The sequence below is a fragment of the Salmo salar genome, chromosome ssa03 (genome assembly GCF_905237065.1).
Source record: "Salmo salar chromosome ssa03, Ssal_v3.1, whole genome shotgun sequence".
Classification (NCBI taxonomy): Eukaryota; Metazoa; Chordata; class Actinopteri; order Salmoniformes; family Salmonidae; genus Salmo; species Salmo salar.
The window spans coordinates 15,795,063-15,813,983 of NC_059444.1; the positions used below are offsets into that span (position 1 = coordinate 15,795,063).

Consider the following 18,921-nt stretch of genomic DNA (forward strand, 5'->3'; position numbering starts at 1 on the left):
CTATACTCGGCCTTGTCTCAGGATGGTAAGTTGATGGTTGGAGATATCCCTCAAGTGGTGTGGGAGCTGTGCCTTGGCAAAGTGGGTGGGGTTATATCCTGCCTGTTTGGCCCTGTCTGGGGGTATCGTCGGACGGGGCCACAGTGTCTCCCAATCCCTCCTGTCTCAGCCTCCAGTATTTATGCTGCAATAGTTTATGTGTATGTGGTGTCATCACTGAACATTTGAACATCTTGGCCATGTTCTGTTATAATCTCCACCTGGCACAGCCAGAAGAGGACTGGCCACCCCTCATAGCCTTGCTTCCTCTCTAGGTTTCTTCCTAGGTTCTGGCCTTTCTAGGGAGTTTCTGTACAGCACTTTGTGACATCAGCTGATGTAAGAAGGGCTTTATAAATACATTTGATTGATTGAACTTGAAACTCTTGACCCGCTCCTCTAAAGCCCCGTCGATATTAATGGGGGCCTGTTCAGCCTGCCTTTTCCTGTAGTCTGTAGAAATATAGGCCTAAGTAAGTTATGTTATTAAGACTAAACAGGATGCCTACAGCTTGATTGTGGTTATACAAGGCTGCTATATTAACCTCACAAATGATAACGACATGACATATTATTATAATAATGAGGATCATAATAGTAATAATTACAATAAGAAGGAGATTATTATACATTTGATTTTTCAGACAATTTGGAACAGTGAAAACAACACTAAATAAACTATAAGTAATAACAAAGAGGCTGTTGCAAAAATTAAAAGCAGATGAATTTGGGAAATTGTTTATCCGACATGTCGTGGTTGCGTGAGGCTTAGTGCTCACAGAATCAGTAGGCTATTAAACAAACACTCAAACAGAAGCAGGATCTGTCTTATTTCTGTAGATATACATGGATAATTTATAAAGCCAGGCACATTTAACAGTTAGGCTATTGATTATAGGCCTAATTGAGTTGGGGTTTCCATTATCCTCATTTTTCTTAGACAATTAAGTCAAGGGCTGTTTTCTCATTTCCTAACTCTGCTGCTGCCTCCGCCGCATTGTTCCCAACACCAATATGCTGGTTAACTATTATGCACATAGCAACATGGTCTAGGAAAAGGCGCCAATTCAACAGTGCTGCGGACAACGACCACTATCCAACGTGGGAAAAAGCGTTGTTCTTACCATAATATAACCATATACTGTACAATTAAAGTAGCACATGTCTTAGAGTGATGGACTGTGCCATCCCCATGGCCTCCACAATGGATCAGTCCACTCAGACAGGCGCGAATCAGACAGGTGTCTTGTACACCCTGAACAATTTTTGCCACTGCTCAACTGAAGAAATCTCAGTCGACCAACAGCCTATCGACCAGTCAACTAAATGGGGTCACCCCTAATGGTAACAGCTAGCATGCGCTAATGCTAGTTAGCAACCGAGATAAAGCTAGTTAGCAACTTCCTTCAAACTGCACAAAGACACCCCAATGGTAATGCTCAGGGAAATGGCTGAAACATGATATGAAACATACATAGGGCCCTTTTCAATCAAACCCAATATGCAGGGGTTTCTGGGATATTGAAAATCTCTGCATTCTTTGTGTGCTCTGAGATAGCATGTCTGAATCCAAGAGAAACTCCCTCCCCTCCCTTTATTTTACAGTACAAAATATTGTTATTCTGGTACGGTGCCCATATTAGGACAGCCTCAGAGTTTCAAGGAGTTGGAATGAACACAGGACAGTATATAAGAGTCTATAATGACCTTGCCAGCAGGCACCCACTGTCAGCTGAGTGTCGATTGACGAGGGATGGATGGGCCAATCGTCCGTCACCAGGTAGGGTTCGTAGGTCACGCCATCCACAAAGAGCGTCACGGCAGGAAACTCCACGTTGATCACGTAGTAGTGCCACTCCTTATCACAGATCTGTAAGATATAGGGACATGACGTTAGCATTGAGTTAAACCCACCAATGAGTTGTGTAGATCTAGTTGGTATTTAAGCACATTGATAATCACCTTCACACATACTTCATTGGATTCAATAAGATATAATACTGTAACAAACAAACCCATGTGGATGATATTTCTTAAATTAACAATTTATTTATGGTTATCATAAAGCCCAAACCCAACAACGCATGTTTGGAAGTCTCCCAACCAATCTCAGTAATGAAATACACATTAAACTTAATTCAGATTCATCCCGCTTCTCTCTTGTTAATTTGTTCTCAGGATAATTAATGAAGTTTAACTGTAAGGAGTCGCTCATTAAGGGGACATGGATTTACGAGCGCTGAGTCAGGGGACCATCACACAACTTTTTCATTAAGCCCAAAACACTAACTTATTCCAAAACCTCCCTGGGGGAAGAACCAAAGCCTGTCAAATCCAGCCCAGCAGTCAGTCAAGCGCCAGCCAATCGAAAGGAAATTGACCCAGCTCAGCTCTTATAATAATAGTGTTATGTTCCCCCCTGGCAAGTGTCTAGTGTTGAGATACTTCCAGGGAGAAGTTGGCCCCACGCTCTGATCTTGAATCAGCTTTTAACTCCCCAACTGTGAGTTGTAACTATCAGGGGGTACACTGCGAAACTGACCTTGGATTAGATGTTTGAGGGGCAATTGCAGCGTACATGGTTGAGATCTATTGTGGAGGGAGATAGCTGTCAAATAGTAGTACTGCAACACTGTAGATGATTGGATAGAATCCCCCACGCACAGAGCTAGGATCAGCTTTCAACTCCCAATTCAACTCCAAACTGGCTTTAGATCAGAAGTTGAGGGAAACTTCATTCTATTAAATCAACTATATGGAGGGAGATAACTGTCAAACAGTGTGTTTGTAGATGTCTCCAGAGTGCTCTGAGGGGTTTATCATTCAAGTAATGCAATCTCATGCTGCTGATTTACCAGTGAGCCTTGAACAACCTCTCTAGTCAGCGCACAAGGCAGTCAGGCATGGCTAACTCCTTCCCTGATGCCTCGCACACCCAGGAAGCCTTTCATGCTCACAAACATGAGGCATCATTTAAAATGTTGTTTCCTTTAATCAGTGTGAGTAAGACCGCATTAGGTCGCTCGCTGTCGGTAAACACTGATACGCGGCCCACGCAGTGGTAAACACCGATACGCAGCCCACGCAGCGGTAAACACCGATATGCAGCCCACGCAGCGGTAAACACCGATATGTGGCCCACACAGCGGTAAACACCGATACGCGGCCCACGCAGCGGTAAACACCGATACGCAGCCCACGCAGCGGTAAACACCGATACGCAGCCCACGCAGTGGTAAACACCGATACGCGGCCCACGCAGTGGTAAACACCGATACGCGGCCCACGCAGTGGTAAACACCGATACGCAGTGGTAAACACTGATACGCGGCCCACACAGCGGTAAACACCGATATGTGGCCCACACAGCGGTAAACACCGATATGCGGCCCACACAGCGGTAAACACCGATATGCGGCCCACACAGCGGTAAACACCGATATGCGGCCCACGCAGTGGTAAACACCGATATGCAGCCCACGCAGTGGTAAACACCGATACGCGGCCCACACAGCGGTAAACACCGATATGCAGCCCACGCAGTGGTAAACACCGATACGCAGTGGTAAACACCGATATGCAGCCCACGCAGTGGTAAACACCGATATGCAGCCCACGCAGTGGTAAACACTGATACGCGGCCCACACAGCGGTAAACACCGATACGCAGCGGTAAACATCGATATGCAGCCCACGCAGCGGTAAACACCGATACGCAGCGGTAAACACCGATATATATACCTATACAAAGGCACTTGTAGTCACCCACACATCCCTACGTGTGCACGGACGCATGCAGGCACACACACACACACACACACACACACACACACACACACACACACACACACACACACACACACACACACACACACACACACACACACACAGGTGTCGCTGTCACGCTGTGGAGAGTAAAATGTCAGAGAGACCTCCTGTAACTGACTGATGTCTCCTGGGAACAACCACTCTCAGTAGCTTCTCTCTGACTATTCTCTCCAGGGAGATACCACGCCACTCCTCACTGCATAGACCCTCCTCTGATCTCCCTCTCTGGGTACTACCGTCTCTCTACCGGCCTTTGAATGCCTCTCTATGGGACAGGTTCACTAACTAAGCATTTTGCACCAGGCAAAAAAAAAATCCAGTCATAAAACACCAAACAGAAAGCTAAAGCAAAGCATGTAACAGTATTCATTTAAAATGTTCCTTGAAATGTCTTAACCATCCTCTTTGCCCTTACTGTTGCCTTTTTGTTCTGGTCTCTATGGTAAATATCCTCTGGGAAACACAGGTGTACATTTTTTCACCTGGAGAAAAATAGCAAATCTGTCCCTATGTGTCACAGTGATCTCAGAGAAGCTGGTTTACATGTACTGGTGGTGCTGGTTGCTATTTGAAAGACTATGAGCATGTTGAATTACAGATCATACTTTTGATAACTCTATAAGCTGTTGGTTAGGGGCTCGTAAGTAAGCATTTCATTGTAAGGTTGTATTCAGCGCATGTGACTAATAACATTTGATTTGATTTGAGTCCACCTGTGGTAAATTCAATTGACTGGACATGATTTGGAAAGGCAAACACCTGTCTATATAAGGTCCCACAGTTGACAGTGCATGTCAGACCATGAGGTCAAAGGAATAGTCCGTAGAACTCAGAGACAGGATTGCTTCGAGGCACCGATCTGGGAAAGGGTACCAAAAATGTCTGCAGCATTAAATGTTGTGTAAATTAGACTTATGTCCACAAATGTACCTATTACATGTACAGTTGAGGTCGGAAGTTTACATACACCATACATTTAAACTCAGTTTCATAATTCCTGACATTTAATCCTAGTAAAAATTCCCTGTGTTAGGTCAGTTAGGATCACCACTTTATTTTAAGAATGTGAAATGTCAGATTATTAGTATAGTGATTTATTTCAGCTTTTATTTCTTTCATCACATTCCCAGAGGGCCAGAAGTTTACATACATTCAATTAGTATTTGGTAGCATTGCCTTTAAATTGTTTAACTTGGGTCAAATGTTTTGGGTAGCCTTCAACAAGCTTCCCACAATAAGTTGGGTGAATTTTGGCCCATTCCTCCTGACAGAGCTGGTGTAACTGAGTCAGGTTTGTAGGCCTCCTTGCTCACACACAATTTTTCAGTTCTGCCCATAGATTTTCTATAGGATTGAGGTCAGGGCTTTGCAGAGTTGGGACCAAGTCATTGTTTTACAAGTCACAAGTAAGTCTCAAGTCTTAGCACTCAAGTCCCAAGTCAAGTCCCAAGTCAAGACAAGCAAGTCTGAGTCAAGTCTCAAGTCAAGAATCAAGTTCCCAATAGTGATCGACTATCGAGGATTGCTATAGGGCGCAATCGGGCAATGTAGGCTTGTACAAAGTCGCCCAACCTTAACACCACACACACACACACACACACACACACACACACACACACACACACACAGACTCTGTGTGGTTACAGTAGGCTAACGAATGTCAATGGTTTTAGGAACAGCAGTAACATCAGGCAGGATTTAGGCTACCAACTGCCTAGCCAGTTATAGCTCAATCTTGGGTGCAATGATCACGTTCCCACACTGACTGACTGTGTGGAGGCTCATTGATTTAACGTTACGTTAGCCTACACGATACACTAGTAAAGTAATAAAATATATAGCTGCCGGCTATATTAGCCACGACTCACCGTTCCTTGTGCAGCTTCAAATGTCGAACAAAGTTGTAAATTATTGCGCCTCTGTCTGTAATTTTCTTCCCGCATGTTTTGCAAGTTGCAATCCGTTTTTTGTTAATACAGCGTCGTCTTTACATCCGAAAATAATAATTTGGGGTATCATCTTTCCAAGGGCTCCATCTGAATTCACCCTGCCGACGTTCCTCTGCACTGCCATGCACAACTTTTTCTCAGCTGGCACAATTTGATTGGCTGCTGTCCGATTCAAACTATAATCCTTTAAATGAAGAGTAGATAAACTGCACACTTTTTTTAATAGCATAATTTGTAATATTTGGGCTTGGGGAGGGTATCAAGTCAGGTCGAGTCAAAAGGCTCAAGTCCAAGTCAAGTCATGAGTCATTGGTGTTAAAGTCAAAGTCGAGTTGCAAGTCATCATATTTGTGACTCGAGTCTGACTCGAGTCCAAGTCATGTGACTCGAGTCCACACCTCTGGGGCTTTGTGATGGCCACTCCAATACCTTAACTTTATTGTCCTTAAGCCATTTTGCCACAACTTTGGAAGTATGCTTGGGGTCATTGTCCATTTGGAAGACCCATTTGCGACCAAGCTTTAACTTCCTGACTGATGTCTAGAGATGTTTCAGTATATCCACATCATTTTCCTGCCTCATGATGCCATCTATTTTGTGAAGTGCACCAGTCCCTCCTGCAGCAAAGCACCCCCACAACATGATTCTGCCACCCCCGTGCTTCACGGTTGGGATGGTGTTCTTCGGCTTGCAAGCCTCCCCCTTTTCCCTCCAAACATAACGATGGTCATTATGGCCAAACAGTTCAATTTTGTTTCATCAGACCAGAGGACATTTCTCCAAAAAGTACAATCTTTGTCCCCATGTGCAGTTGCAAACTGTAGTCTGGCTTTTTTATGGCGGTTTTGGACCTGTGGCTTCTTCCTTGCTGAGCGGCCTTTCAGGTTTGTCAATATAGGACTCGTTTAACTGTGGATATAGATACTTTTGTACCTGTTTCCTCCAGCATCTTCACAAGGTCCTTTGCTGTTGTACTGGGATTGATTTGCACTTTTTGCACCAAAGTACGTTCATCTCTAGGAGACAGAACGCGTCTCCTTCCTGAGCGGTATGACGGCTGCGTGGTCCCATGGTGTTTATAGCGTACTATTGTTTGTACAGATGAACATGGTACCTTCAGGGGTTTGGAAATTGCTCCCAAGGATGAACCAGACTTGTGGAGGTCTACAATTCTTTTTCTGAGGTCTTGGCTGATTTCTTTTGATTTTCCCAAGATGTCAAGCAAAGAGGCACTGAGTTTGAAGGTAGGCCTTGAAATACATCCACAAGTACACCTCCGATTGACTCAAATGATGTCAATTAGAAGCTTCTAAAGCCATGACATAATTTTCTGGAATTTTCCAAGCTGTTTAATAAAGGCACAGTCAACTTTGTGTATGTAAACTTCTGACCCACTGGAATTGTGATACAGTGAATTATAAGTGAAATAATCTGTCTGTAAATAATTACTTGTGTCATGCACAAAGTAGATGTCCTAACCGACTTGCCAAAACTATAGTTTGTTAACAAGAAATTTGTGGAGTGGTTGAAAAACGAGTTTTAGTGACTCCAACCTAAGTGAATGTAAACTTCTCACTTCAACTGTAAATAGTTTATTATTGGTGAATGCCATAATCTAGTTATTTCGTAGATACTCCTCCCTATTAGCTGAAATCATATTTTTTCAAAGCCATTTTACCCGTCGCTCTAGCTATTTGGTCCGAACCTAGCATTGAATCATGGGAATTTGTTGCAGATGTTGCCTCCCTCCGAGGCTCGTGTTGCTAGGCAAACCCCCTGCACTTGCCCGGGCAGGCCCCAGCTAAAGCCAGTTTGGGAAGCTTACTAGCAAACGTTTGTGCTATGAAACTAAATAAATACCGCACTTTGACATACAAAACGTATTTGCTAGATTCATGATAGTGTTAGACAAAGCAAGGAAAGTTAACTTCAAAAATTGATGTAGTTTTATTGGGATTTTCAGCTGTTGTTGGTAAGTAATGAATCTGCAAGCTTCTGAAATAATTTATTCATCCTTTAAGCATCTCCTATAGCTCCTATAGCTACACGGATTGAGAACTGTTGTGGAAAATTACGTAATTAGTCATGCTATCCTGTGTTTTACTGCTTAAAACCTCTCTAGGACATATGGGAAGGTAGCGTCCCACCTCGCCAACAGCCAGTGAAATAGCAGAGCGCCAAATTCAAAACAACAGAAATCTCATAAATCAAATTTCTCACACATACAAGTATTATACAACATTTTAAAGATAATCTTCTCGTTAATACAACCACATTGTCTGATTTAAAAAAGGCTTTACGGTGAAAGCATAGCATTAGATTATGTTAGGACAGCACCTAGACAAGAAAAACCACACAGCCATTTTCCAAGCAAGGAGAGGCGTCACAAAAAACAGAAATACAGCTAAAATGAATCCCTAACCTTTGATGATCTTCATCAGATGGCACTCATAGGACATCATGTTACACAATATATGTATGTTTTGCTCGATAAAGTTCATATTTATATCCAAAAACCCCATTTTACATTGGCGTGTAATGTTCAGAAATGTTTTGCCTCCAAAATGTATAGAAATACTCATCATAAACTTTGACAAAAGATACAAGTGTTATGCACAGAACTATAGATAAACTTCTCCTTAATGCAACCGCTGTGTCAGATTTCAAAAAAGCTTTACGGCGAAAGCAAACTTTGCAATAATCTGAGTACAGCGCTCAGATATCAAAACAAGCCATACAGATACCCGCCATTTTGGAGTCAACAGAAGTGACAAATAACATTATAAATATTCACTTACCTTTGATCTTCATCAGAATGCACTCCCAGGAATCCCAGTTCCACTATAAATGTTCGTTTTGTTCGATAAAGTTCATATTTATGTCCAAATACCTCCATTTTGTTCGCGCGTTTAGTCCAGCACTCCAAATTCACTAAGCGCGTGAGTTTAGTCCAGACGAAAAGTCAAAATAGTTCCATTACAGTTCGTAGAAACATGTCAAACGATGTATAGAATCAATCTTTAGGATGTTTTTATCATAAATCTGTAATAATATTCCAACCGGACAATTCCATTGTCTTTAGAATTGAAAAGAAAGGCAGCTCGCTCTCACGGCCGTGCGCATGTTTGAGCTCATGCCAATTTTCCAGACACACGACTGAATCAGCTCTTATTCTCTTCCCATTCACAGTAGAAGCCTGGAACAAGGTTCTAAAGACTGTTGACATCTAGTGGAAGCCTTAGGAAGTGCAAAATGACCCCACAGACACTGTGTATTAGATAGGCAATCACTTGAAATACTACAAACCTCAGATTTCCCACTTCCTGGTTGGATTTTTCTCAGGTTTTTGCCTGCCATATGAGTTATGTTATACTCACAGACATCATTCAAACAGTTTTAGAAACTTCAGAGTGTTTTCAATCCAAATCTACTAATTACATGCATATTCTAGCTTTTGTACCTGAGTAGCAGGCATTTTACTTTAGGAATGTTTTTCATCCAAGCTACTCAATACTGCCCTCCTTTCCTCAAAAAGTTAAAGAACAGTCTCTTATTATATGCTAGTGTTTTTCTAACCTGATACAAACTTGTCTTTGTGTGACTTAGTCATAAGACTGGGCGTATAGCTAAGATCCATTTAGGTGCGACATCCCGTGGGTTTACTATCTGCAGGAAGTCAGCTGTGTGGAACCTTGCAGGAAGGAGCACATTATAGTGTGACCAGTGACAAAACGCAGTTACACGGTTGAGCCCTTGTGCTATCAACCTCGGGCTATCTTAATCTGCACAGACAAACCAATCACCTTTTACACTATGTTCCGCCCGTTTCCTCACATCTGCTAAACCGTCACATAGAAAAAATAAGTTGTACTTTTTCTATTAAAGCAGAGACCTGACTATGTTTGTTAAGCTTTCAACTCTGAACCATTCTTGGTGATGGTTGATTGCTTCATTTTTGCAAATCTTATAATAAAATTGTTGTTTGAAAGAATCTGCAGTCTCTCTTCCTATAGAATTTCTCTGACAGAACTCAAAGCTAGGATCCTATCAAGCTATAGGACAACAACAAAGACAGAATATTTAATCACCTCATCACTTTATGTTTGCCATCCATGCTTGACTTTAACGACAACAGAATAAGATGCCACTTTGGTTTAGCTGGTGTTATGTGACAGTGGGGTGTACACACTGTTCATTCTCCATACCTCCTTCACAACATAACTAATGTCCCTAAAGCAGTGATTATGTAGCTATTACAGAACGGTGAACGCAGAATTTTTCACCAGCTTACAGTACATGCGCCTTGTAATGAAAAACACATAAGGCATTAATCTTAGCATGACAGGAGGAGGATCAGCAAGTTAAACACACACACATAAAAACAATCTCTGACACACATATACACACAATCAATCTCTCTGCATCTGTCTCATGCATACACACACGTAGATGCAGACAAAGACACACACACACACACAGCTAGGCACTGTGTAAATATCAACAGAGACATCTGTTTTCTCTCCACCTCTTGATTCACTTTGGTTTCCCTGTTAATCTGTCTGTTGTCAGCAGATTGCATCTTGACCTTCAGATCTAACAAAAGTGTTGTGTCCCATTGACTTGCTCACCAGCCACGTATAGGCACAAGTGTAATGTTCTTCTGAAAACAATTGCAAAATTGTGCTACGCCACTAAAGAGCGTAAAAAAACCCTGACAGATCAGCGTGTCTGTTCGACCCATTCAACCAATTCCGTTTCTATGACGCATTAGCGGAAAGTGATTGTGGTCCTAAACGACCCACCCACTTCCTGTGAAAGCATTGTTGGACTCTGATGAATACGACCCTGGACTCTGACACAATAGAGGTGGGAGAAGGGGATGAAATTAGGTGACAGCTCTCCCTCTCCTTTCTCTTCTCCCTGATAAGGAGTGTATGTTATATGTGCTCCAGTACACAGCTACACATCATAGCCTACTGAAGCATGAGATTGGCTAACTGTTGGAAGTGGGCCGATGATGTCAAATAGAATTCTGGGGCCCCCACTGTCACGATCTCTTCCGGGCCACTCATAAACAATAAGGTCCTCGCGGAGAGCTGAAAATGGTGTAACACTCTCTTAAGTCATTTCCTCTGGTACGAATGATTAAGCGTGGAAATAGTAGTGTAAACTACAAGACTGTCGTGTCAAATGAATAGAGAGTTTAATACGTTTCGGTCCCGGGTTATTACATTTCTGCAGTGGCCCACAGAAGGGAATGTGATATAAAACAATGGAGTTTTGAGGCAAAAGAGTTGATGTTAGGTACATTTGAATGTTATTGGATATGAGGTGATAGTGTACATTTGGATCTGGTGGCGTTGGGATTCAAAACACTTGAACAGGACTATACAGTCCATTCGGGAAAGTATTCAGACCCCTTGACTTTTTCCACATTTTGATACGTTACAGCCTTATTGTGAAATTGATTAAATGTTTTTTTTTATCATCAATCTACACACAGCACCCCATAATGACAAAGCGAAAACAGGTTTTTAGAAATTTTTGAAAAAACAGAAATACATTATTTACGTAAGTATTCAGACCCTTTGCTATGAGACTCAAAATTGAGCTCAAGTGCATCCTGTTTCCATTGATCATCCTTGAGATGTTTTTACAATGTGATTGGAGTCCACCTGTGGTAAATTCAATTGATTGGACATGATTTGGAAAGGCACAGACCTGTCTATATACCAACAAATGTCTGCAGTATTGAAGGTCCCCAAGAACACAGTGGCCTTAATCATTGCTAAATGGAAGAAGTTTGGAACCAGCAAGATTGTTTCTAGAGCTGGCCGTCCGGCCAAACTAAGCAATCGGGGGAGAAGGGCATTGGTCATGGAAGTGACCAAGAACCCAATGGTCACTCTGACAGAGCTCCAGAGTTCCTCTGTGGAGATGGGAGAACCTTCCAGAAGGACAACCATCTCTGCAGCACTCAAACAAATCAGGCCTTTATGGTAGAGCAGCCAGTCGGAAGCCACTCCTCAGTAAAAGGCACATGACAACCTGCCTGGAGTTTGCCAAAAGGCACCTAAAGGACTCTCAGACCATGAGAAACAAGATTCTCTGGTCTAATGAAACCAAGATTGAATCTTTGGCCTGAATGCCAATCGTCACGTATGGAGGAAACCTGGCACCATCCCTACAGTGAAGCATGGTGGTGGCAGCATCATGCTGTGGGGATGTTTTTCAGCGGCAGGGACTGGGAGACTAATCAGGATCAAGGGAAAGATGAACGGAGCAAAGTATAGAGAGATCCTTGATGAAAACCTGCTCCAGCGCACTCAGGACCTCAGACTGGGGCGAAGGTTTACCTTCCAACAAGACAACGACCCTAAGCACACAGCCAAGACAACGCAGGAGTGGCCCAGCCAGAAACCGATCGAATATCTCTGGAAAGACCTGGAAATAGCTGTGCAGCGACGCTCCCCATCCAACCTGACAGAGCTTGAGAGGATCTGCAGAGAAGAATGGGTGAAAATCCACAAATACAGCTGTGTCAAGCTTGTAGCGTCATACCCAAGAAGACTTCAGGCTGTAATCGCTGCCAAAGGTGATTCAACAAAGTACTGAGTAAAAGGTCTGAATACCTATGTAAATGTGATATTTCTAAAAATCTGCTTTTGCTTTGTCATTTTGGGGTATTGTGTGTACATTGATGAGGGGAAAAAACGATTGAATCATTTTTAGAACAAGACTGTAATGTAACAGAATGTGGAAAAAGTCAAGGGGTCCGAATACTTTCTGAATGCACTGTATATCTAGGAGATACTGTATAAGAAAGCTCTGGAAATATGTGTTTTTTTTGGCACAAAACTACTTCCAATACTTAATTCATTTGTATTGGTTACGTGTTGGGGTCATAGCGCAAAACAGAGAATACCATCGTGTTCATGAGAGTCTCACGTTTCCAAAGTGTGGTCATATTAGTTTGTAGCTCAAACGGTTTGTACACTACAGACAGAAGTTGGCACATCCACATTACCTGCTTCAGATGTTTTCATGAGAAGACCGATTTTCAGGATACCTTATGGTTTGACAAACACCACTGTAGCTCTGCCACCTTCCACCGCAGTTGCGGAAGGCCCACATAGACAGATGTGTTGTATTGAGACGCAGCCCAGAAATCTGGAGCACAAATTGACAGATTTTGATGGGGATTATTTTATTATGTTATTTAGATTGACTCTTAAGGTTTTTGATGATTCAGGGGGTGTTTCTCTGTTAGCGTGCCCCGCGGCACGCTAGCCTGCTTTAGATGCACACACACACCCACCAGCTGAACATTGCATTAAAACATAGCATTATCCAGAGAGGGATGGGATCAGCTCTCCAGCTTCCTCTGAGTCCACTGACTATCTACAATTACCAACATAAGGGAGCTGAATCTGTTGGGTGGAGCTGTCATGGGAAGCATGTTACACTGTCATTTAAAGGAGTAGGATCAAGATCTGTGTAGACTAGAGAGAAGGTTAGACTCTCATCCATGCATACCAAATGGACCCAGTTCATGTTATGTGATCGTTATGAGCCAAAAGGGGCTTATGGGTAAGTCTCAGTGAAAGTTTGCCAGTGTAGTCTGGAGACCAGTATCAGCTACTTGTCAATAGCCTGTCAGGAAGAAGAGTCTGTCCTTTTTTCTCCCCAATTTCATGGTATCCAATTGGTAGTTACAGTCTTGTCTCATCGCTGCAACTCCCATACGGACTCGGGAGAGGCGAAGGTCGAGAGCCATGCGTCCTCTGAAACCCAACCCAACCCAACCCAACCAAGCCGCACTGCCCATCCAACCCGGAAGCCAGCCGCACCAATGTGTCGGAGGAAACACCATATACCTGGCGACCGTGTCAGCGTGCACTGCGCCCGGCCTGCCACAGGAGTCGCTAGTGCGTGATGAGACAAGTATATCCCTGCTGGCCAAACCCTCCCTAACCCGGACGACGCTGGGCCAATTGTGCGCCACCCCATGGGCCTCCCGTTCGCAGCCGTCTGCGACAGAGCCTGGACTCAAACCCGGAATCTCTAGTGGCACAGCTAGCACTGCAATGCAGTGCCTTAGACCACTGCACCACTCGGGAGGCCCCACATGTTGAGTTTTTGTTCAGTATATAATCCATTGTTGAATAGATCAACTGATCAACTTAATGACTGACTGATTGTGTAAGAGAATCTACAGATCTGTGCATTTTTCTATAGCCCTAATAATACAGTAGCTGTCCCCTATGACTGACTGACGGATGTGACTGACGTGACTGACTGACTTACTGATGTGACAACCGTCAAGCTAACAAACTAGCTAACACACATGCATGTGTTACTGTATATTCCTGGCCTAACTTTGTAAGAGGCTGTGTGTGTGACAGAGAGACTGCACTATAGGTGTGTTCCTCCTCCCGTCCCCCTACCGTCCCCCTCCCCTCCCTGGGTGCGACCCGCTGTTGTACCCCTGCATTATTAATGCCAGTCCATTACATGGCAGAGCAATGGCACCAAGGTGATTCAGTTCTAGGCTCTGCAGAGGTACAGAGTGATGTGTCTCAATACACCATGGAACTATGGCAGCACGAAACACTGTAGGAGGAGGGAAGGAATTTAAAGACGCACATCTTGGTTAATAAAAGAGCTGACTGGAGAATATGACATGTAATTACTTTTGATATATAGGTAGGAGTTTATTTTCGGAGAAAGTCCTAGCAAAAGTGTACACTCAACTTACTTTTGTGGGTTTCGAGACCTGTGCCCCAGCCCCTTTCTGTCCCAAGAGGGACCCTTTTTGGCTTCCTAGAGACCAGAAGTAATAGCGTGCACATCCTAATTGATTTTGGGCGATGAGAGCTAGGATATCCAGCCAAAGAAATCATTGCCCCACTCCAAACACGTACTGTTTACTGAATTAAGGACAGTCTGATTTTACAGGCTCTTTGATGAAAGGATTTTTGTTGGAACCTTTGAAATGAAATCTCTCTCTTTTATTTTCTCTCTCTCATACTCACACGCTCTACCTTTATCTCTCTCTCTCCCCTCCCTCTCTCTGGCAGATGAGTGGAATTTGCTCTGTTAATGTGGCGATAGAGCTGTAGTCTGTCTGAATAATTTAGTATTCATGATTATTTCAAGCTTTAAACAGCCCTTTAGGTACATCAGGAATGGGCTTTTATCCCAGAGAAGAGAGGGAGGAAGAGAGAGAAAGAGAGAGTGTCAATAAGGCTGCCAGCTGAATACAGAGAGCTGAGTTTCGTCTCATGTTTTTCTCTTTTCTATTCTCTCATTTTGTTGAGTTTACTTGTCACAGAGCTTGGCGAAGGTGACATCAAATACACCTTACTCCATGGCTTTGAGAAAACTAAACACAAGCACACTATATGGCTGGTCCTATAGACTCTGTTGTAGGTCTCAAAAAAGACGTAGCCAAAGGTAATTTAGAGTGTTAAAAGAAACATACTGGAGCTACTCATATATGCCCTACAAATCAGCTGGGTTAGACAATCTGGACCCTCTCGTTCTAAAATTATCCGCCGAAATTGTTGCAACCCATATTACTAATCTATTCAACCTATCTTTCGTATCGTCTGAGATCCCCAAAGATTGGAAAGCTGCTGCAGTCATCCCCCTCTTCAAAGGGGGTGACACTCTAGACCCAAACTGTTACAGACCTATATCCATCCTGCCCTGCCTTTCTAAAATCTTTGAAAGCCAAGTTAATAAACAGATCACCGACCATTTCGAATCCGATCGTACCTTCTCCGCTATGCAATCTGGTTTCCGAGCTGGTCATGGGTGCACCTCAGCCATGCTCAAGGTCCTAAACTATATCATAACCACCATCGATAAAAGACAGTGCTGTGCAGCCGTCTTCATCGACCTGGCCAAGTCTTTCGACTCTGTCAATCACCACATTCTTATCAGCAGACTCAACAGCCTTGGTTTCTCAAATGACTGCCTCGCCTGGTTCACCAACTACTTCTCAGATAGACTTCAGTGTGTCAAAGCGGAGGGCCTGTTTTCCAGACCTCTGGCGGTCTCTATGGGGGTGCCACAGGGTTCAATTCTCTGTATACATCAATGATGTCGCTCTTGCTGCTGGTGATTCTCTAATCCACCTCTACGCAGACGACACCATTCTGTATACATCTGGCCCTTCTTTGGACACCGTGCTAACTAACCTCCAAACGAGCTTCAACGCCATACAACACTCCTTTCGTGGCATCAAACTGCTCTTAAATGCTAGTTAAACTAAGTGCATGCTCTTCAACCGTTTGCTGCCCGCACCCTCCCGCCCGACTAGCATCACTACTCTGGACGGTTCTGACCTAGAATATGTGGACAACTACAAATACCTAGATGTCTGGTTAGACTGTAAACTCTCCTTCCAGACTCACATTATGCATCTCCAATCCAAAATTAAGTCTAGAATCGGCTTCCTATTTCGCAACAAAGCCTCCTTCACACATGCCGCCAAACATACCCTCGTAAAACTCACTATCCTACCGATCCTTGACTTCGGTGATGTCTTTACAAAATAACCCCCAACGCTCTACTCAGCAAACAGGATGCAGTCTATCACAGTGCCATCCGTTTTATCACCAAAGCCCCCACCACTGCGACCTGTATGCTCTCGTTGGCTGGCCCTCACTACATATCCGTCGCCAAACCCACTGGCTCCAGGTCATCTAAAGTCATTGCTAGGTAAAGCCCCGCCTTATCTCAACTCACTGGTCACCATAGCAACACCCACCCGTAGCACGTGCTCCAGCATATATGTTGCACTGGTCATCCCCAAAGCCAATACTTCCTTTGGTTGACTTTCCATCCAGTTCTCTGCTGCCAATGACTGGAACGAATTGCAAAAATCTCTGAAGCTGGAGTTTTATATCTCCCTCTCTAACTTTAAGCATCAGCTGTCAGAGCAGCTTACCGATCACTGTACCTATACACAGCCAATCTGTAAATAGCACACCTGACTACCTCATCCCCATATTATTACTTACCCTCTTGCTCTTTTGCACCCCAGTATCTCTACTTGCACATCATCATCTGCACATCTATCACTCCAGTATTAATGCTAAATTGTAATTATTTTACCTCTAGGGCCTATTTATTGCCTACCTCCCTACTCTTCTACATTTACACACACTCTACATAGATTCTTCTATTTTTCTTTTCTTTTGTGTTATTGACTGTACGTTCGTTTATGTGTAACTCTGTGTTGTTGTTTTTGTCGCACTACTTTGCTTTATCTTGACCAGGTCGCAGTCGTAAATGATTACTTGTTCTCAACTGGCCTACCTGGTTAAATAAAGGTGAAATTTAAACATGTAAAAAAATACAAATATTGTTTTCTTGTGAGTCATAGCACAACTAGAATAGAAATAAAACAAATAGAACAGACTGGACATCATACAAAGCAATGCTCAATTGCAATGTGCACAACATCTTCCTCTGGCTCGCCACGATAGAGAGCCACACTTCTAAGTGTCCGTGCCTTACAAATCACTCTATGTGCAACCATGAATCAATTCAATTAGGCAGCCTAGTCCGGATAGGCGCTAAATCACACATTGAATGGAACTGATTCCCTTCGATCCTTTCTCTATCTACACCAAACAGAGCACCGAGCCCAATCAATCTCATCCAAAACAATGAAGCTTATTAACAGGGTGGGGGTACGAAAGGAGGGGTGTCACCCAGCATGGTAAATATATATATATTTTATTTAACTAGGCAAGTCAGTTAAGAACTAATTCTTATTTTACAATGACGGCCTACCCTGGCCAAACACTCCCCTAACCCGGATGACGCTGGACCAAATGTGCGCTGCCCTATGGGCATAAGTAGATGTAAGCAGATAAGCACTCAATAGATGTTGTAGCGACAAGCGCTGAGAGTCATTTTCTGCTAGTATCACCCGGGCCAGCAATCGAAGCCAGATGCGATGATAATGGCACTGAGAGAGTCGCTTAGCATCGGCCGATGTGATTGGTTTGATCAGGAGATACTGGACCAATCACGACCCCCTTTCTCTGATGTGTCCTAAGATGATCAGGTGTAGTCATATATATACGCGATTACTTTGGGACGCCAATCGATGTGTTGACCCCGCAAACGCAAACAAATCTTTGGCCATCGACCTCATGCGCCATCTCAAGATTCTGTGAGATTAATATCTGGTTCGCCTGTGCACTCGGCTCACAGCTTCTAGTTTTCATAGATTTCCTCCCTCTGTCTATGGGTCGATCTGCTGAGAATACATGATACCTCGTTTGTATGGGTTTAAATCAATGCCACCCCATCAAGGCTCTTATTCTTGGTCTTATTAGGCGGGCCGCGTCGATACGGCCTCATAAGCATATCAATAGGGCCGGGATAAAAAACATCCACACATGAAAAGCTTGAGGGGTTTGTTTTTAGCTGTGTGGCAGTGTGTAGAGGCAGTGTGTAGTGGCAGTGTGTAGTGGTAGTGTGTAGTGGCAGTGTGTAGAGGCAGTGTGTAGAGGCAGTGTGTAGAGGCAGTGTGTAGTGGCAGTGTGTAGTGGTAGTGTGTAGTGGCAGTGTGTAGAGGCAGTGTGTAGAGGCAGTGTGTAGAGGCAGTGTGTAGTGGTAGTGTGTAGTGGTAGTGTGTAGTGGCAGTGTGTAGAGGCAGTGTGTAGAGGCAGTGTGTAGTGGCAGTGTGTAGTGGTAGTGTGTAGTGGCAGTGTGTAGAGGCAGTGTGTAGAGGCAGTGTGTAGTGGCAGTGTGTAGTGGTAGTGTGTAGTGGCAGTGTGTAGTGGTAGTGTGTAGAGGCAGTGTGTAGAGGCAGTGTGTAGTGGTAGTGTGTAGAGGCTGTGTGTAGAGGCAGTGTGTAGTGGTAGTGTGTAGTGTCAGTGTGTAGAGGCAGTGTGTAGAGGCAGTGTGTAGTGGTAGTGTGTAGAGGCAGTGTGTAGAGGAAGTGTGTAGAGGCAGTGTGTAGTGTGGCAGTGTGTAGTGTGGCTTTGTGGTAGTCTGGCGTGTGGCTTTGTGGCTTTGTGGTAGTGTGGCTTTGTGGCAGTGTGGCTTTGTGGCAGTGTGTAGTGTGGCTTTGTGGCTT

General features: G+C 43.8%; 1 protein-coding gene across 1 annotated transcript in view; it reads right to left on the reverse strand.

Moving 5' to 3' along the window:
* LOC106599045 (calsyntenin-2) overlaps nt 1-18,921 on the reverse strand; it is a 284,039-nt gene that overhangs the window by 24,940 nt on the left and 240,178 nt on the right. The window contains exon 9 of the mRNA XM_014190100.2: nt 1,747-1,909. Within this exon, the coding sequence (XP_014045575.1) occupies nt 1,747-1,909 (163 nt within the window). The remainder of the gene's footprint in view (nt 1-1,746; nt 1,910-18,921) is intronic.